General features: G+C 50.5%; 1 protein-coding gene across 2 annotated transcripts in view; it reads left to right on the plus strand.

The window, feature by feature from the left end:
• The window catches only part of VASH2 (vasohibin 2), a 34,742-nt gene that overhangs the window by 9,518 nt on the left and 7,815 nt on the right, over positions 1–17,409 (plus strand). For both annotated transcript variants that reach the window (XM_036234496.1, XM_016166494.2), the window contains exons 5-8: positions 3,249–3,305; positions 3,830–3,904; positions 10,046–10,427; positions 11,676–11,791. In XM_036234496.1, coding sequence (XP_036090389.1) covers positions 3,249–3,305; positions 3,830–3,904; positions 10,046–10,427; positions 11,676–11,791 — 630 coding nt within the window. The remainder of the gene's footprint in view (positions 1–3,248; positions 3,306–3,829; positions 3,905–10,045; positions 10,428–11,675; positions 11,792–17,409) is intronic.

Below are 17,409 nucleotides of genomic sequence, written 5' to 3' on the forward strand. Positions count from 1 at the left end.
CCTGAGGTCATGTGCAGGCAGGATTAGATCAGTTCCGAGGGCCCACGTGAGCGACACTGTAGAACATAGGGGCCGAGGCGGATGGTCTGCTGGCCGGTTCTGGTGTTTTATCAGGAATAGGAGTCAGATGGGAGCTGGGCAGGCAGAGGTGAACGTGAGCGGGACAGGCTATTTGCCCAAGCAAGTCAGCAGCATCTCAGAGCTAAGCCAGCATCAGACGCCCTGCAGAGGCAGCTGCCACCGCCCAGGCCCTCAGCGCATTGTCCTGGAGGTCAAGCCTCTGCTGACCTCTGTCCTTCCTCCTCAAAGAACTAAGCAGAAAGGATTTCATGGGGGCGCTGACACATGTCCACAAGCCCCAGAAGCGGCCCCTCCTCTTGGTGCCATAGGCAAGAATCTTTCCTGTGGATTTCTCTGACTTCCCTGAAGGGACGGGTCCTGCTAGCTGGGAATAACACCGGTTCCTGCTCTTTTGAGTAGGCAGGTGACTTGATTAGCCTCCCAGTTCCCACGTGACAGATTACGAACTCCCCTACGTGGCCTCTTCCCAGTGGACTCTGAAGCAGTATTCCAGGGAGAAGGTAGCGCCAGCCTCCAGGTGTGGAGCAGACAGCCCCAGCCATGGGATGGCTATCTGGCGTGCTGGCTCCCAACTGGAACCTCACATGGGGAGCCCCATGTGGTCCGGGAGCACCAACTGCTGCCAGGGTAGAAGACCTGGACCCCAAGAGCTGAGCCTTTCTGGATGTGACCGAGACCTCACAGAATATTCCAGAAAGTGACAGAAGTTAGAAGGGCTCCCCATTTCTGCCTAGGACACGGTCTTCACAAGGACCATTGGGCAGAGATCAAAGAGAGCGAGCCTGGCTGGAAATGCACCGATGGGAGCAAATCCGCGTGCGCCTTACGCATCATCTGCTCTTTCTCCTATAAACCCTGCAGCATGTGCTCAGCCGAGTTTTCACTGTTGTCCTGAAGCATCTGCTTTTTAAATTTATTTTCTCTTCTCTGATGGGTTATGACGGTCACTGACCTAGATCACGGACTGTAGAGAGGGCGGAGAAGGGAGAGCATCAGCAGGCTGCTGGGACCGTGCTCCCTGTCACCTGGCCACCAGGGCCGCCACACAAAGGAAGCAGAGTGTGGCCTCTTGTTCCGCCTTCTTACATTTATTTAGTTCCTTGGGACTTCCTACTGCTTTGTTCTGAACACAGTGACTGGTGCTAGAGTATGGGGACCTTAGGGCCAGCCCTGACTGTAGATGTGCTTGGCTGGCCGTGGGGACATGAGAGGACAAATCCTGCCTTTCTGACAGCTTCAGATCATTGGCTACCAAGAGTGCTGATCTTGTCTGGGGTTCTGGAAAGAGGTGCCTCCTGAGCTCCGTGTGGGAGGAGCCTTCTGAGCGTGGACCTGGGCTCAGTGAGTCTCTTACCCTGAAGGTGATGTTTATAGGAAGCATTCTTCCCAGCTCACTTTCAGGGGCTACTAACTGTTAGTAACAGAGGAAAGATGGCCAGGTAATTTTTTATTATTTTATTGTAGGTTTGTCTGACATTATGCATTAGATATATAAACTACATATATATAAATAGGGAAAGTTGGGCATATACCTTGATTTTTTTGGCAATTGAATTCTATTTTAAATATATCAGGAACCTCACTGTTTCAATGAAATCTTTTGTACAGTAAAAAAATAAAATATAAAATAAAATAAAATTAAATTAAATAATAACTCTACAATGAGACTAGGTAGCTCCTCATTTTTCTCTTTTACTTCCAGGGGTTCGTATATTATATTTTTTAAAAGCCGGGCAAGCCTGAATTTGTTCCTGGTTATTATTATGGCCATGCCAGTAATTTCCAGACTGCTGGTGAGCTTGTTCAAACTAGCCGCTGGCCCTTATCCTGGAGCTTCTAATTCAGCCATCCGAGATGGCGTGACTCTGAATGGCATCTAGGGTTAAAACCATGACCTGAAATCAGAATCTTCGGGAGTGGAGCCCAGAATCTGCTTGTAACGAGCTCCTCAGGTGGTTGTTATATGTGCTTGTGTCTGAGTGGAATCCCAGCCCGTCTCAGGAGGGCGTGCAGTGTCTTTGGGTGGTCAGCACCACCCGCCTTCTGCATTGCCTCTACCGCTGTTGGTGGGGGCACACATCTAATCTCATACACCCACTGCATCTGGGTTACCAGTTCATGTTTCATCAGCACCTTCCCAATATGCACTTTCCTATGGGATTTTGTTTGAGGCAGGATAGGGAAACATGCAAAGCAAACTTTATTTAGGCTCTGAAAAATTAAGATCCACTCTCAGAGATCATGGCATCAGGGAATCTTTGGTGTCCTTAGGGTGACCTGGTGCAGGCTTGTCGGTCCCCGAGACCTTCTAGGCATCCAGCTAAATCCCAGATTGTGGATAATGTTGTGATCTTCTCAGGTTTAGTAATCAATGTCAAGTGTTCAGGCCAGGCATGGCATGAAAACGATGTCTCCAGAGTAAGCTCTATTGCAGAGTCTGTGTGCTGCTGAGAAACCCTATTGCCACCCATCCATCCTTCTATCCATCATCCTTCCATTTCTTCTATTTCATCCATCCATCCATCCATCCATCCATCCATCCATCCATCCATCCATCTATCCATCCATCTACCCATCCATCCATCCACCCTCCCACCCACCTTTCTGTCTATCCATACAGCCAGCCCACTTTCCATCCATCCATCTTCCCTTCCATTCCATCAATTACATTCATCCTTCCTTCCTTTAATCTATCCATCCATCCATCTATCCTTCCATCCATCCACTTACCCTTCCATGCATCCACACATTTATTCATGACCTGTCCACTCATCCCTCATTCATTTAATAATATTTGCTAACCGGAATATGTTGGCTTGTGCCAGGCCTTATGGGTGATATGAAGATGAGAAATAAATGGTCCCAACTCTCAAATGGCTTGTAGTCTAGTTGGTGAATTAAGACATGTATTCAACTAACCAGAATCCAGAGCAGGTTGAAAATAGTTATTATAAAGGTCCGATGTGCTCTGGGGCCAAAGTGAGGAGTTAAGTTTTTGGGGCAGGACAGTGAGGAGTCAGAGGCTGTTGACCGCCTCTGGCTATTGGACACTATCTGGGAAGTCGGCATTTCCTCATCCCACTGAGAAACCAATGCATCGCTTCCTCTGCTGGATTCCCGGGAACTTCGGAGTTTTCTGTCACTTTCCCTTTACATACTTCACACAGATACAATCATACAGGGACCCAGTTCTTTGAAATTAGGAAAATGAGACCGCTGAGTGGGTAAGTGGTGCATGATCCGCGGGCAAGGCGACCTCTCTCCTACCTGAGAGCCGCCAAGTCTTCCTACGCTCCCACCCTGCATCTCAGGGCTCAGATATCCTACCTAGTCTGTCGGGGTGGAGAATGAAGGGTGTCTAGGGCCATGCTGGAGGTGGGGCTGGGGTCCAGGCCACTCTGACAGCTAAGCTCAGTGGTGGAGACTAACTCTTCCAGGGCTCGCGGGAGACCTGTGAAATTTGTTTCCTGTGGCCCCCTTTACTTGCTTTGTGTCGTGCTCCGTGTCCTGGGGCATGTGGGAGGAGGCTATGGGACATGGAACATCCAGGAACTAGCTCTTGAAGAGGGAGGGGCAGAGAATTTAGGATTTGGGTTGTGCTGAGAGCAGATGCTCCTGCGAGATGTTCTTCCTTTCCCTCCGTTTTCCTGCATGGTACCTGGTGTGGAGACGGGCATGATGATGGCTTGACAGACCACCTGCATCAGTAAATAAGTCCTGAGATCCTTTGCTGTGCTCTATCCTACAGGTTGATGGAAACAGCGAAAGAAATGACTCGAGAGTCCTTGCCTATCAAATGCCTTGAAGCTGTCATCCTGGGCATGTATCCTTTAAGTTATGTTTGCTTAAGTTTACTCCTTAGACAGTGGTCTCATTATGAGGCTGGTTGTGCCTTTAACATCCTAGATCCACAGAAATGATGGCTGTTGTCTCCTTGGAGGAAAGTATCAAACTCTCCTGATGCTTCTCTTTAACTTCCACCATCTGGAATTGAACGAAATCAGAGCTTGGCTCCTTGGACCATCATCAGTGTAACTTGTTAGCTAAGGCCTGCATCAGGGCCAGCTCTCAGGCCAGCCTCGCTAGTCATAAGGAGACTTTTAACTTAGAGGAAATAGAGTTTATATCATTGTTTTTTGCATTGACCTGGCATTGCAACAGGAAAGACACTTAAGGGGAAATGAGACCCTCCAAACCCATCTCCAGAGGAAATTCTGAGAGCGGGTTGTGGAAGAGACCATGCAAAGTCCTGACTCTATGGGACGCAGAGCTGAAACAAGGATCTCATCTCTCCCACACTTTCTGTCCTGACTCCTGGACAGATTCAGCCTGAGGTGAATATGGTCCAGAAAACTGTGACGGTGCTGACTTATTAGTGGTGATGGCAGTAGAACATGATCTGATGGGAGAGCCCAGTCCTTTGGGGTGGATGCCTGGAGGGGACAGCGACCAGGGAAACATGGCAAGTCATGGGCTTGAGAGGAGGTTCCAGGTAAGACCAGTTCGGTCCTTAGTGCTATGCTAAGTGTGACCTTTTTCCAAAAGGCATTGGGCAGTCCATATGACACTTCAGAGAGGTAGCTCTTGGTGCAGAGAGGAGGACAGACTGGCAAAGGCTGGGGATGGATCTGCAGAGCCAGTTAGAAGCTGTTACATGATGGAAATGGGGATGGGAAATGGGGATGCCTGAACCGTGGTCCCGGCAGTGGGAATGGGTTTGAGGGGACAGTGTCAAGAAAGATGGAGGCAGTAGAATTTACAGGACCTGGAGGCCAGCTGAGTGTATTTGATGAGGAAGGCGTCATCCCACGTTTCTGGATCCGATGAGTCTGGAGGACGGGCTGCAGAAACGAGAGCGACAGAGAGGTGAGGTGCTTCGGCATAGACCCGGACTAAGACGGCAGCAGCGAAGGTGGAGGGAGGGAGCCGGAGGTGTCAACACCACCTGCAGACTTGTTCGATGTGAGGAGTTAGAGGAGACAGAGGCTGTGACTCCACTTTTCTGGCTTAGAAAACTGGGTGATCGGGTAAAGATGCCAATCTGAGGGAAGGCCTTACAATGGAGGATCAGATTTATGGGGAGGTGAGTTCAGATTTGCATGTGTTGAATTTGAAGTTCCTGTGGATATCGGGGTGGAGTATTTCCAGTGTGGAGCTCAGGACGGGACTCCGTGCTGGAAATACAAGTTTGGGAGCTGTGAGTGTTTAGGGGATGGTAGATGATGTTCAAGGAGTGAGCAAAGATGAAATCTCACTATTTTTTCGTCTAATTGGGCACAAAATGCCCATGCATGAGACTAAGAATGGCTCAAGAGGTAGAAGGAAAACCAGGAAAGGAGATGCAGCAGTCGGCAAAGGGATGGACGGCTCAGAATCAGACTGGGGACAGTGGGACACACCAAGTCTGCTTTCCTGGTCTCCTGGACATTTTTTATGGAAAGAGGAATTTCTGTGCCTCTGTGGTCCAGTCCGCAGAGCACTGGCAGCCCTGATCCAAAACGGTTATCCCCAGGTGCTCGGGCTGGCATTTGGAAAAAGGAAACTTGAGCCTTATTGAGGCCCCTCCCTAACCCACGTTTCAGACCTCCTCTTTGCTCCCAGCAAAGGAGATGTACCTGGGGAGGCCAGCGGGATGGCTGGGGGCAGCAGATGGCTCAGCTCTCCCACCTGGTGGCAGGAGTCAGCCACAGCTGTTGGGCAGGGCCTCCTGCAAGTTTAATAGGGTTGAACTATATCAATCTTTGGGGATTTGCTGGTGGAGATCAGTGGGGGTGGATCACAAGCGCAGGCCCTTCACCAGGTGGACCAGCTCATGCCAGAGCCGCTGCTGATGGATGTCTGAGTGCAGCTGGACAGAGGTCGTCTTGCTTTATGTAGCAGTCGTGTGCATAGTAGTCTTGTGTCTGCAATTTTAGAAATCCGAGCCTTGCAGTAGGTTACAGGAATTACCTAAAACTTTGTGGGACCGTAGGGACAGACCCGTGACCAGCCTTGGCCTGTCCAAATCCGAGGACAGTGTGTGTTCTTGCTTTCCCTTTTTCCTTACCGGTGTGACATTTCGCTAAAGTGCAGGGAGGGTGGAGAGGCCCAGCTCGCGGCGCTGAACTCAGGGAAATTTGACTCTTGGACACAGACAGGAAACAGACCTGAATTCTAAAAGTTACAGCCTCTTCGTCTTTGCTCTTTGCTCTGTGTCAGCATCTCTGTGCCCTGCTTTCTTCTCGGGCACAGTGAAGGACATGACTCAGGTCCTGGGAAACAAGTGGTGACAACCCCGAAACAGGTCTACTTGGCGGCTGCTTGAAAGCCCACGTCCTTCCTTGTTCTCTCTTGGTCGACGTTAGCCCGGAGGTCAGGATTCCTTCTCGAAGAGCCTCTTCTTTTTTTCTTGCTTGAGTGCACGTGCACTTTCGCATGTGTGTGGAGAGAGAGAGAGATCTTTGGTTCCAGATAGATTATCTTCCAAATTCTGGCAGTCCTTTGAGGGCTGTCGCTGACCTTGGTGGGGCCTAATCGTGGTCCTAAAGTACTATAGTTTGCTCACGGAAGACGTACGTTAGTGGAGGCAGGTTACACACACCCCTGGCAGGCTGGACGCGGGCAGGTCTTCCCGGAGCTTGGGGCTCGGCTGTTCCCCCTTCCGTAGGAAATCTCAGGTGGAGTCCCCGTCCTCGTCCACCCTTCCTCTCCCCTCCCTCTTGGTTCTCGGTTGTCCCCAGGCTTTACTGATGGCTCTAGTGATGGAACACATTCTAGAGATTGGTGACTTGTGACGGATCGTCTCTCCTGTCTCCTCCCCACTCCCACTTTTCCATAAGGCTGATTTTTGGGCCTCTCCTCTCTTTGAGGTCTCCGGGCTTGTCTCTTTACAGCATATATCACGTTTTGTGTCTGTGTGTGTTTTAGGTTTAATGAGATATAATTGACGTACAGCGCCGCGTAAATTTAAGGTGCACAGCATCATGACTCGACATGCATATGTTGCAAATGTGGGATTTTAAAATTGTGATAAGATATTCATAACGTAAATTTACCATTTCGATTATTTTTAAGTGTATAGTTCAAGGGCACTGAGACCGTTAACTGTAGTGCAGCCATCACCACCATCCATCTCCAGAACTTCCTCTTCCTCGACTGAAACACCACGCCCACCAAACACCGACCCCCAGTTCCCCCTCCCCCCAGCCCTTGGCAACCACCATTCTACCCTCTGTCTCTGTGAATCTGACGACTCCAGGTATCTCATAAAGTAGAAGTATATAGTATTTGTCTTTTTGTGGCTGGCTCATTTCACTAAGCATAATGTCCTCAAGATTCATCTGTGTTGTAGCAAGTGTCAAAATTCTCTTCTTTTTTTTAAGGCTGAATCATATTTCATTGTATGTGTAAATCACATTTGTTTATCCATTCATTCATCCATGGACATTTGGGTTGTTTCCGCCTTTCGACTATTGTGCATAATGTGGCTATGAACACAGGTGTGCAAATATCTGTCCAAGTCCCTGCTTTTAATTCTTTTGAGGATACACCTAGCAGTGGAATTGCTGGATCATAAGGTAACTCTATGCTTAATTTTTTGAGGAACCTCCATACTGATCATCGTGTGTCCACTTTGAGTCTGTCTCCCCACCAGACTTCCAGAAAGGGACTTCGTTCTTTAGTGCCCAGCCCTGCCCAGCAGGCCGTCGGCACAGGAGCCACCCACTCAGGAAGTGTCTGTTACACTGACTTAAACAACTCGGGAATGCCCTTATTCCAGCCCCAAAGAACTCGTCCCAGAAAGCAAGAAAGAATTTAGGTAAGAGGGCTCAGAAGGATGTGATTTCACTCCCTGACTGCCAGCTAATCTCACATGATGAAGTGGAGAGAAAGCAGGTAACCGCTTTTACAGAGCGGAGCCTCTGTGATTACATTAAGGGCAGAGGACAAGGCTGACTTCATGGCTGGATTCTGTCAGCTGCTTTCTATTAAAGGTACTGGGATGAGCCCCCTGCTGAGTGCAGTCCTTTTGAGTAAGGAAATGGATCCTTACCATCTAAGGTTCCTTCCCTCAGCAAGCATTAACCAAGCACTTCTGTGTGCCAGGATCCTGCTATGCCCTTTGGATGGAAAGATGCGCAATTCCAAGATACAAACAAACAATGAGAATGCTGGGTGAATAGGAACGAGTGCTATGCTATCGGAGTTTTTGCAGGGGCGGTGGTGGTGGAGGAAATACCTCCTGGGGGCGAGGAAGGTCAGGGAAGGTGTCACACCCAGCAATGGATATCAGTGGGGCTAGGCTGGTCCAGTCGGGTGCAGCCTGTGTGAGCCCCGGGAGTAGAGGGAGCAAGCCCACAGCATCCTTATCACTCAGGATTCTCAGGAGACCCCAGAGATCTCTGCCGGGTTTGAATCCCCCAACTGTAAAGCTGTTGTGTGAGTGAAGCCATAAAAGAAGTCCTGCTAGAGCAGGGACATAATGTAGTATAGGGTGTGTTTAGTGGCATGTTTTTTTTGAAAATGTCATAGATCACTTTGATCTCACAGCTTTGCTATGTAAAGGTCATTTAAACGTTGTTTAAATTTTTCAGTTATATTTGGCCTTGTATTATGAGGGAATATGTATGCCAAGGGCAGTGGACACAGACCTGTGATATTTTTCTGGTCTGGCGTATCCTTCAAAAATGTCACAGGTCTGCTGTAGGTCAGGGTGCTAGGCCAGGGAGTGGGGGAAATGAGATGTACGAAGAGTGACGAGCAGGGACTGAATCATGGCAAGACTTTGCTAAGGGATTTAATTGGCTCAAGTCCCGGAGAAGATGAGAGACAGTGAAAACTTAAGCAGTAAAGTGACATGTACTGAATGCCTTCAATAGATCATTCTGGCCGCTGTGTGGAAAGTAAATTGGAGTAAGAGCAAGAAATGGTGAAGACAGATTCTCAGAGAGTGAAGAACTGTACCCACGTGCCGAGCACTAACCCTGCAGAAGCCACCCTTTTAAGCACCTGGATGATTATTTATCATAGGAACACTCGCGTGTGACCAAAGATTTTCAGCAGATGAGTGACTTTACGAGTTTCCAGTTTTCCTCTCCAGAGAAGCTGGGTCCTCGTGCCACCGCGGCCTTGCCAGGGCTGTCCAGGCACTTCGAGATGGTCTTGCGGATGTGGTGCCTCTTGTCTCTTGTCCCAGGACATGGAGTCAGTGGGGCAGTTACTGGGAGCTGCGCCCTGAAGGGTTACTGGGCCTAAACTTGAGGTATCAGTGAAGAGCCTGGGTTACTCCATCCAAAAGGGGCAGAAACGTGGAGAGATCTGAGCGGTGACGCCAAGTGTGTTGGGGACGGAGGGGAGCCTGAAGTTTGGGTGTTACAGACAGCGTTCTGTGTGGTACCCAAAGCTGCTGTCATGGCTGTGACGGGGCCAATGGGAAGAGCAGACGAGGTGCATGTATGACCCATTCTGATACCTTTCTGTCCCTTACCGTCTAGAGAATCAGCCAGTCTGTCTCCTTTACAGCTCCGTTGCCTTGTCTTGATTCTGTTTGTCGTTTCTCCCCTGAACCATTGCGGAGACCTTTAATTCCTGGTCTGTCCCACATACTCCGGCCAGAATTCACATGTCATCCCAATTGCACACACAAAAAACCCTTTAATAGCTTGTCATCCCCTGTAGAAAACCAAGGGAGGCAAACGTACCTTGTTACTGTTATGTTTTACCTTTATTTAGTTACTAAAGAAGATGGCAAGTTTTTCCTCTTTGCCCCATATTAATTTGGCTTTGGCTTGTACCATGTCGTATAGGTACTCCAAGATGATCGAGTGAATGTTTTACAAGAGGAGTAGTCAGGAAAGGTTAGATGTGGGCCTGCTCAGAGGCAGAGGAGTGGATTCGCTCACCTACGGGCCACTTTCGCTTCCCGGGAGTCCAGGCTCTGAATTTTCAAGGCCTCCTTTCTCTTCCTTAACTCGGATTGTCTAAGATACTTAACCAATGGACAGCCTTCCATTGAGCGCTTCCCCATCAGCTTTAAAACCTACTTCTCAGGAAACTACTTTCACCATGTTGTGCTGGGGATTTACTGCGACGGTCGCTATGGCTCCCTGGGCATGAGCCGAAGGGCCGAGCTGATGGACAAGCCATTGACTTTTAGGACTCTGAGTGACCTTATCTTTGACTTTGAAGACTCCTACAAAAAATACCTGCACACAGTCAAGAAGGTCAAGATCGGGCTGTACGTCCCCCATGAGCCTCACAGCTTCCAGCCCATCGAGTGGAAGCAGCTGGTTCTCAACGTCTCAAAGATGCTGAGGGCCGACATCAGGAAGGAGCTGGAGAAATATGCCAGGGACATGAGGATGAAGGTAGGTGCCAGGAAGGTAACTGAGCGAGTGATGCGAGGGAGCTCTCGCCCCATCTCTCCCCCTCTCCCTCTCCTCCCTCCCTCCTGCTCTCCCACCCCTTGCCCAACGCACCATTTTTCTGGGATGGTCAAAGGTGCTTGAGGTTATCTTGCTTGGTAGCCGCCCTATTAAAACAAAAAGATAAAAGTCATTTGCTGTTTAACATGGGCTATTAAAGTCTCTCTTTGTATACATTACTTCAAACACCGGGGTGAAAGTCAACTTAGATGTTATATTTAAAGCAGTGTCTTGGCCGGCGGTTCCTTCTGTGAAATCAATCTAAAATGTTAGTCACTTTATCTAGGGCTCTGGTTTTTGTCCTCTTTGGTTCTGTTTTGTTTTTCTGATAGAGTGGCCAATCAACCCAGTTTCCTTGAAGCTGAAAGGTTTCCTAGGACATGAGATTTTCATTCAGTACTTGAAGCCAGGGAAGGCCCAGGCAAACCAGGATGAGTGGGGCTCCCTGCTTTGTTACCTGTTTCAGAGCCACATTTTACTTCTGCTTTGCTTTATGAGTTGCAAAGCCCTTTGGCAAAAAATTCTGACCTGGTGTCACAATACCAACCAGAGGAGCGTGTGCCGTGCCGGCTGTACATAAACTGCAGTCATAAGCCCTTCTTCCCCCCGACCATGTCACTTCCAAGGTGACATGATGCCTGCTTGTCCGTGTCCCTCCAGGGCTTGTGGAGTCACTGAGAGAAAGCTTTTGTGGACCCTGAGGACCACAGGGGAAAAGGATTATCTGAATTCAGGCTTGGTTATGTTTAGCACATGAGGACTTGTCATCTTCGCTCTGCGGGACCTGGAGTGGAGATTCTTGATAAATTGAAACCACTCTGTGCGTGTGTGTGGGTGGCAGAGTCAGGGGAAGAACCAGCTGGTTTCTGGGGCACCATAGCTGGGACTTTGCCTTCATGAGAGAGGAACTTGCTGAGCAACCAGACACAGCCCCCCGAGGCTGAGGCGCTGGGCTCTGTGCCTCTCTCTGCCATGGAAAAAGGGGCACAGTGTAATCACGTCCCCTGGGAAGTGGTCCCTTTGCTTCTTGCCAGTGCAGAGCGAGAGAGGAACATGTGTGTCTTGACCTCCTCCTGGAGGTCTTCCAGCTCAGCGCCCTCTAAGCCATGGGATTGTGAGTGGGCCGGGGGCTGGGACGTGAGGGTGGGCTCCATTAGGAACCGGTGTGGTAATTCGTCATATCTCCTTCAGATCCTGAAGCCTGCCAGTGCCCACTCTCCAACCCAAGTAAGAAGCCGGGGAAAATCCTTGTCCCCCCGAAGGAGACAGGCAAGCCCCCCGAGACGGCTCGGCAGGCGAGACAAGTCGTGAGTAGTGTCTCCTCAAAGCCCAACTCGGGGCCCAACGCACACATTCCTGGGGTTGTCCTGGCCCGTGGGGACAAAGCTGGGTCTCGGATGGGGCGTTTGAACCAAACAGGAGAGGACTGCCTCTCTTTCCAGGGACATCTCTTATGGGAAAGGATCCACCACATCACCCCCATTGCTCTCGCTCTACCGACCGTGAGCTGTAGGCACCGCTGGAGGGATGAGCCCCAGACAGTGAGAGATGATAGTAGCCCGAAATCCTGGCGGCATGACAGGAGAGCCGGACTGAGAATTAGGAAACTGGGTCTGGAGCCAGCTCAGCTACTGATGAGCTACGCGGCCATAGGCGTGTTGTGAAACCTTTCTGAGCTCAAGTTCTCTCATCCCAAATGTGGGATTGTTACAGTTGATAAACCTTCCTAAAATTCTGTAGCCATCTGTGCCCAGCAGAAAGTGTGACTGCCCTCTGTGGGTGGTGGCATCATAAACCCCACAGGCTCATCCTCTTCCTTGGCCGACTCTACCCTCCCCTGTTTTAGCCCCGAGGCCAGTGATTCCACGCCTCCTTTTTAGGTCAAAATGACCCATTTAAGAAATGACAGATCGGAGATGCTGAGGATGCCAAAAGTAACCAGAGATAATCCACTGGCAAATGTTTGGGCCATAATTATACTGAGAAAAAATAATACTTTTATTAATAACGGCAGCATACTGAGTCACATGAGGTTCTCACTGTGCTGGGACCATGTGGCACAGTGCACAGAGGTCCAGGTGAGCGGCCTGGGCATGTCCTTCGGGAGCCCTTGTTTTCTCATGCGACTAAGGGCATAAAAATTCCTTCCCTACCTATCGCACAAGGTGTTGTCAGCAGCACGTTAGAAGATGCAATGAAAACAACTTTTTAATGATGAACTGATTTTACATAATATTTTTGTCACATCGGCCCTGTGGAGTAAGCAGGTAGAGTTTTATAATTTTCATTTTCCAGCGAAGAAACCAGAATACAAAACACGTTTGTTATCTTGTCCTGAGTCTTGTAGCTGGTCAGTGAGGGAACTGGGGCCAGAACTCAGCTCCCCGTCTCTGGGAAGGTGGGGGTGGGGGAGGGGAGCGTTGGTTCTGTCTTTGGAAGAAGAGGACAGGAGGAAGTGTTGTCCCTGCTAAGGACGCTTCCCTGTTTGTCTCCGTGACGGCTCCCACTGCCGGTCCCAGGTTCCGATTCTACAGCCAGGAGGGCCTGGGCTGAAATGCCTGGAGTCCAGGGTTTGAAAGGGGAGAAATGAGGAACTGGGAGGGTTGGGTGGTCCTATCGCAGGAGAAGCTGGAATTCAGGATGATTTCAGCATCGGTTTCTCCTTTTAGGGAGCAGGATGGCTTCAAACATTTCATATCTGGCCTTGACCCTAATCCCGCCCCTGATGTTGACCACTGCCCTTGACCCTTGACCCTGATCCTAACCCTGTCTCTCCTCCTTTCTGGATTCAAACATTCCTCTGTTGCTTTCACTGAACAAAATAGCAATTGTCTTAGAGGACTATAAACATGCAAACTCTCCCCAGAGGGCCATTTAGCATGGAGTGAGTGACCCAGAAATAGGAATCTGGTTGCTCATGAAGCAAGGGAGGGGGGCCTTTAATCTGATTTATTATCCTTTCTGCCTGAGGAGGGCTGAGTCCTTCCCTTAGGAGCTCCCAATCTTCAGCAAACGTTGAGTAGTCCACAAAGCCCTGAGAACATGCTGTTCTAACAGGCTTCTAGGTGCTGCCGATGGGCTGGCCCAGGGACCACACTCGGCGATCCACCGTTTGATCAGTCAGAATGGGAGAACTGGAGGTTGGCCTTAAAAAATAACAATGTCAAGATGAAGGTCTGCTGGTCTGCTGAGAGGGGCAGATGAGGCTGTCAGGGATTCAGGGGCTCAGCCCCGCCCAGCCCTGCCTGGGGCTCTGGATAATGAGGTTGCTGAGGTGAACTTAGAGAGAGCGTGCTCCAGGCCTGGCCGGGACCGACCGCATGCTTGGGACTCGCTGAAGTCGCTCTGGGAGGAGCCCAACTGCTCTTTTTTCCCGGGGTCCAGCTAGAGAAACCTGGCTCCCCGTCCTCCCGCAGGTCACACGCATACCCTAATCTCTGGCTGCTCTGTCATGCAGCCAGGGCAAGTGTCCCTGCCTGTGCCCACGGGGCCAGCTGAAAAATTGCTGCAGCTGTGAGTGCAAAGCTTCCTTCCAGCCTTGGGCCCCACTGCCCTCTCCCCTCCTGCCCCGCCCCCCAGGCATGGGAGTAGGCCTAGGAATGGGGGAAAGATGAGGGGGAGGGCAGCAGGCTCCGGAGTGACCAGGAAGGAAGACTAGCATTGAGGGGGGGCTTTACCTCCACCCCCCTCCTCCCTCCATGCCCAACAGAGAGGCCCAGGAGCACAGAAGTGATGGCTCACGGTTCACCCAAAACAAAAACTTTTCCAAAATGGTGAACCACCAGCCCCTGAATCCCCCAGACCCACACCCCTTCCTCACAGTCCTTTCTTCCAGGCAGAGCCCTAATTCTCAGGACTTCTCCTTCATACACTTCTCAATGGGTTAGAATTTGGGGATTTTTCCACCCCCCACAACTAGAACCAGTTGGGCGTGGGAAGAGTTTGACCATCAAGGGAGCCCAGGTGGCTTGTGGGTAACTGGACAATTTGATATGAGCAGACCCAGTAAGACCACGGTTATTCTTGGGGGCAGAAGCCCCTGCCACTTCTTTTCTCTTCTCCCCACGCGTGGAGCTCCAGAGGGGAATCCAGAGGGCAAATATCTTGGCTGAAGTTTCATAATAGATTGAGGTGTTACAAGCAGAGAAGATTCTCCACACCCCCCGGCCCCACCTAGTTCCTCCTATATCCCAACTTCTGAGCTGCGGGGCTGGGTAAGGGATTACAGGGGCTGCCGTGTAGGAAGAGAGGGAAGAGAGAGAGGGAAATGAGAGTAAAACGAAGGGCTGCGAGAGGTGGGGACCGCAGGAAGGACCCAAAGACCGAGGCCCGCCCTCCCTCTCCGGATCCCTGCGCCCGCCATTGCTACACGCCAGGAACCCGGGGCGCCCTGGTTCCTGGGGGTGTCTGGAGAAAAGCAGCTTCTCAGCTTTTCCCCGTGGCCGCCTCCAAGCAGGCTTTTCTGCAGGTGATCTTGCTTTAGGTGAGGACACAAGAAAGCGACAAATTTGGTTCTGACCCAACAACTCCACCAAACTCTGAGAATCCTCCTGTAGAACGGTCAGGACTCAGAAGAGTTCGGTGACTCTGTCACTGTCTTATTTTAGCATTACGTAAGGCCATCGAGTCATTTCTAAATGTGTTGGGTACCATAACGAAGCTTAGGAGTGGCCCAGAGAGTGGAAAATTACTATAACAGGCAAGAGGCCCGTCAGCTGTGGGGTCCCAGCCCATCTGTGTGTGGATCATTTTAGTGGCGTTATATTCCTCACCCCCCTCCTCCCTACAGCTAGAGCTACTTCCAGCCTTGCATTCCTCTCCATTTTTGCACTTGTCTGAATAATCCTTCTGGAAAGGAGGATCAGTGTCACTGGGTTGACAAAAGAGCCAGCTGAGTGGGAGGGCAAGTAGCAATGGCTGCACTAGCGTCAGCTAAGACAAAGTTCGAAGAGGGAAATAGGGACGTCCCCGCTCTGTCCGCAGCCTCAGTGGTTCTCAGCAGGGGCCAGGACGCCCTCTGGGGGAGAAGCGCTAGAAGCGCAATGCGAGGAGAAGCGAAGAGGAGCGCCCCCCCCCCCCCGCCGCCCCGGGGCCCAGGGGCCAGGGGCGCTAAATGGCCTACAGAGCTCAGTAAAGAACTCCCACCGAAAGTGCAACGGTGACCCCGCTGAGAACCCCAAGTGCTCTCTGGGGTCCTTTGCATCGCCGACAGCCCGCGGCTCTTGGCCTGCTGCCTGCGACCTGAGCCTGGGAGAGTAGGCGTGAGTGGACGGTGTTTTTCTGGCTGGACTGCTTGCATAAGCGTGGAGCAGCTCTTGCCGGTGGGGTGACCACGTGGGTCATTCTTCTCACTCGGAGCAAGCGTCCCTGTGAGCGCATGACGACCCGTCTGCTGTCCCATCAGGCTCCTTCTCCTCTGTCTCTCTTCCTCTTGTCTTTGCTGTTTATGATTCTTTTCCTCTTTTTTTCTTCCTCTTTGATTTGCGCTTTTTTTTTTTTTTTGTCATCTCTCCTTGTATGGAAGAAACCCAGTTTTTTATCAGTGTAAGGAAAACCCCCACAGTTCTTCCCTGCCGTTTCTCTCCTGTGTGTGTCCTTTACTAGTCACACAGAACACTTCATTTCTGAAACTGCTGGTCACCAAACGCATGGAGGATTTTCCCCCACACCCAGCAATTCTCTGCGACACCCACTGGGTGTCCTGCAATTTAACTCAATTCTGACGCCGTCTATAAGGAGGTAGTGTCAGATCCCACAGGTAAAGGACTCAGTTCTATGAGACTGCCTCCGCCCACCCCCACGTCAGATGCCTGTTGAGTGCTCAGGTTGTCCCTGGTGCTTCTGACTGGCCAGCTGTAGATGGGAGGTTCCCGTGACCCCATCTCAGGTTCAAGTAATTCGCTAGAGCAGCTCACAGAATTCAGGGAAATACTTACTTACATTAAGCAGTTTATTAAAGGGTATTGTAACAGATACAGGTGAACAGCCAGATTGAGGGGTACGTAGGGCAGGGTCTCAAGTGTGGAAGCTGCTGTCCCCGTGGAGCTGGGTGTGTTGCCTCGGGGGGTGGGGAGGATGTGTTCACTAGCCCGGACGTTCTCTGAACCTTGTACTTTTGGAATTTTTGGAATTTTTATGGAGATTTCATCATGATTCCTTTCCAGCCCTTCTCCCCTCTTTGGAGGATGGGATGCAGGGCTGAACATTCCAAGCTACTCATCATGGCTTGGTCGTTCCGGTGACCGGCCCCCATCCAGGAGCTCACTCAGAGTCACCTCATTACAATAAAAGATGCTCCTAGTGCTCTTATCACTAGGGAATTTACAAGGGTTTTAGGAGCCCTGTGTCAAGACAGAGTCAGAGACAAAATGTTAGAGTTAAGAGCTACTCCTGGTGCTCTTGTCACATAGGAAGTCCCAAGGGTTTTAGGAGCTCTGTGCCGAAAACAGGAATGAAGATCAAATGTGTGTTTCCTATGATAAATCACAATGTCACAATCTCTGTGGCAGGTCGTGGCTCTAGTGGGCCTTGCTCACCCTGCTGGGGACCCTCAGGGTTGCAGAGGTCAATAAGCCCCACCTTAAGATAAGGTCTCCCTTTCACTACTGGGTCATAAGCTGGACAGTGGCACTGCCGCTTCGTCCCGTCGTGAAGGGTCAGGAAGCTGTGACCAGGCATCTGGTCAAGTGAGGGCGAGGTCTGGTGCCGTTTAATGAATCAGGGAGAATCCAGGGTTTAATCCCACTGAAGACATTTTGAATGGGGCCCAAGAAGTCATTCTCTTTAGATCTCAAATGAGAAATTGTCCGCAAGGGTGGAAAGGAGAAAATTTCCGTGGCATGAAAGGTAAAGGGCAAATGAAGAGAGAGAGAGAGAGAGAGAGAGAGAGAGAGAGAGAGAGAGAGAGAGAGAGAGAGAGAGAGAG

Source organism: Rousettus aegyptiacus, unplaced genomic scaffold (genome assembly GCF_014176215.1).
Source record: "Rousettus aegyptiacus isolate mRouAeg1 unplaced genomic scaffold, mRouAeg1.p scaffold_m13_p_17, whole genome shotgun sequence".
In the NCBI taxonomy this organism is placed as follows: Eukaryota; Metazoa; Chordata; class Mammalia; order Chiroptera; family Pteropodidae; genus Rousettus; species Rousettus aegyptiacus.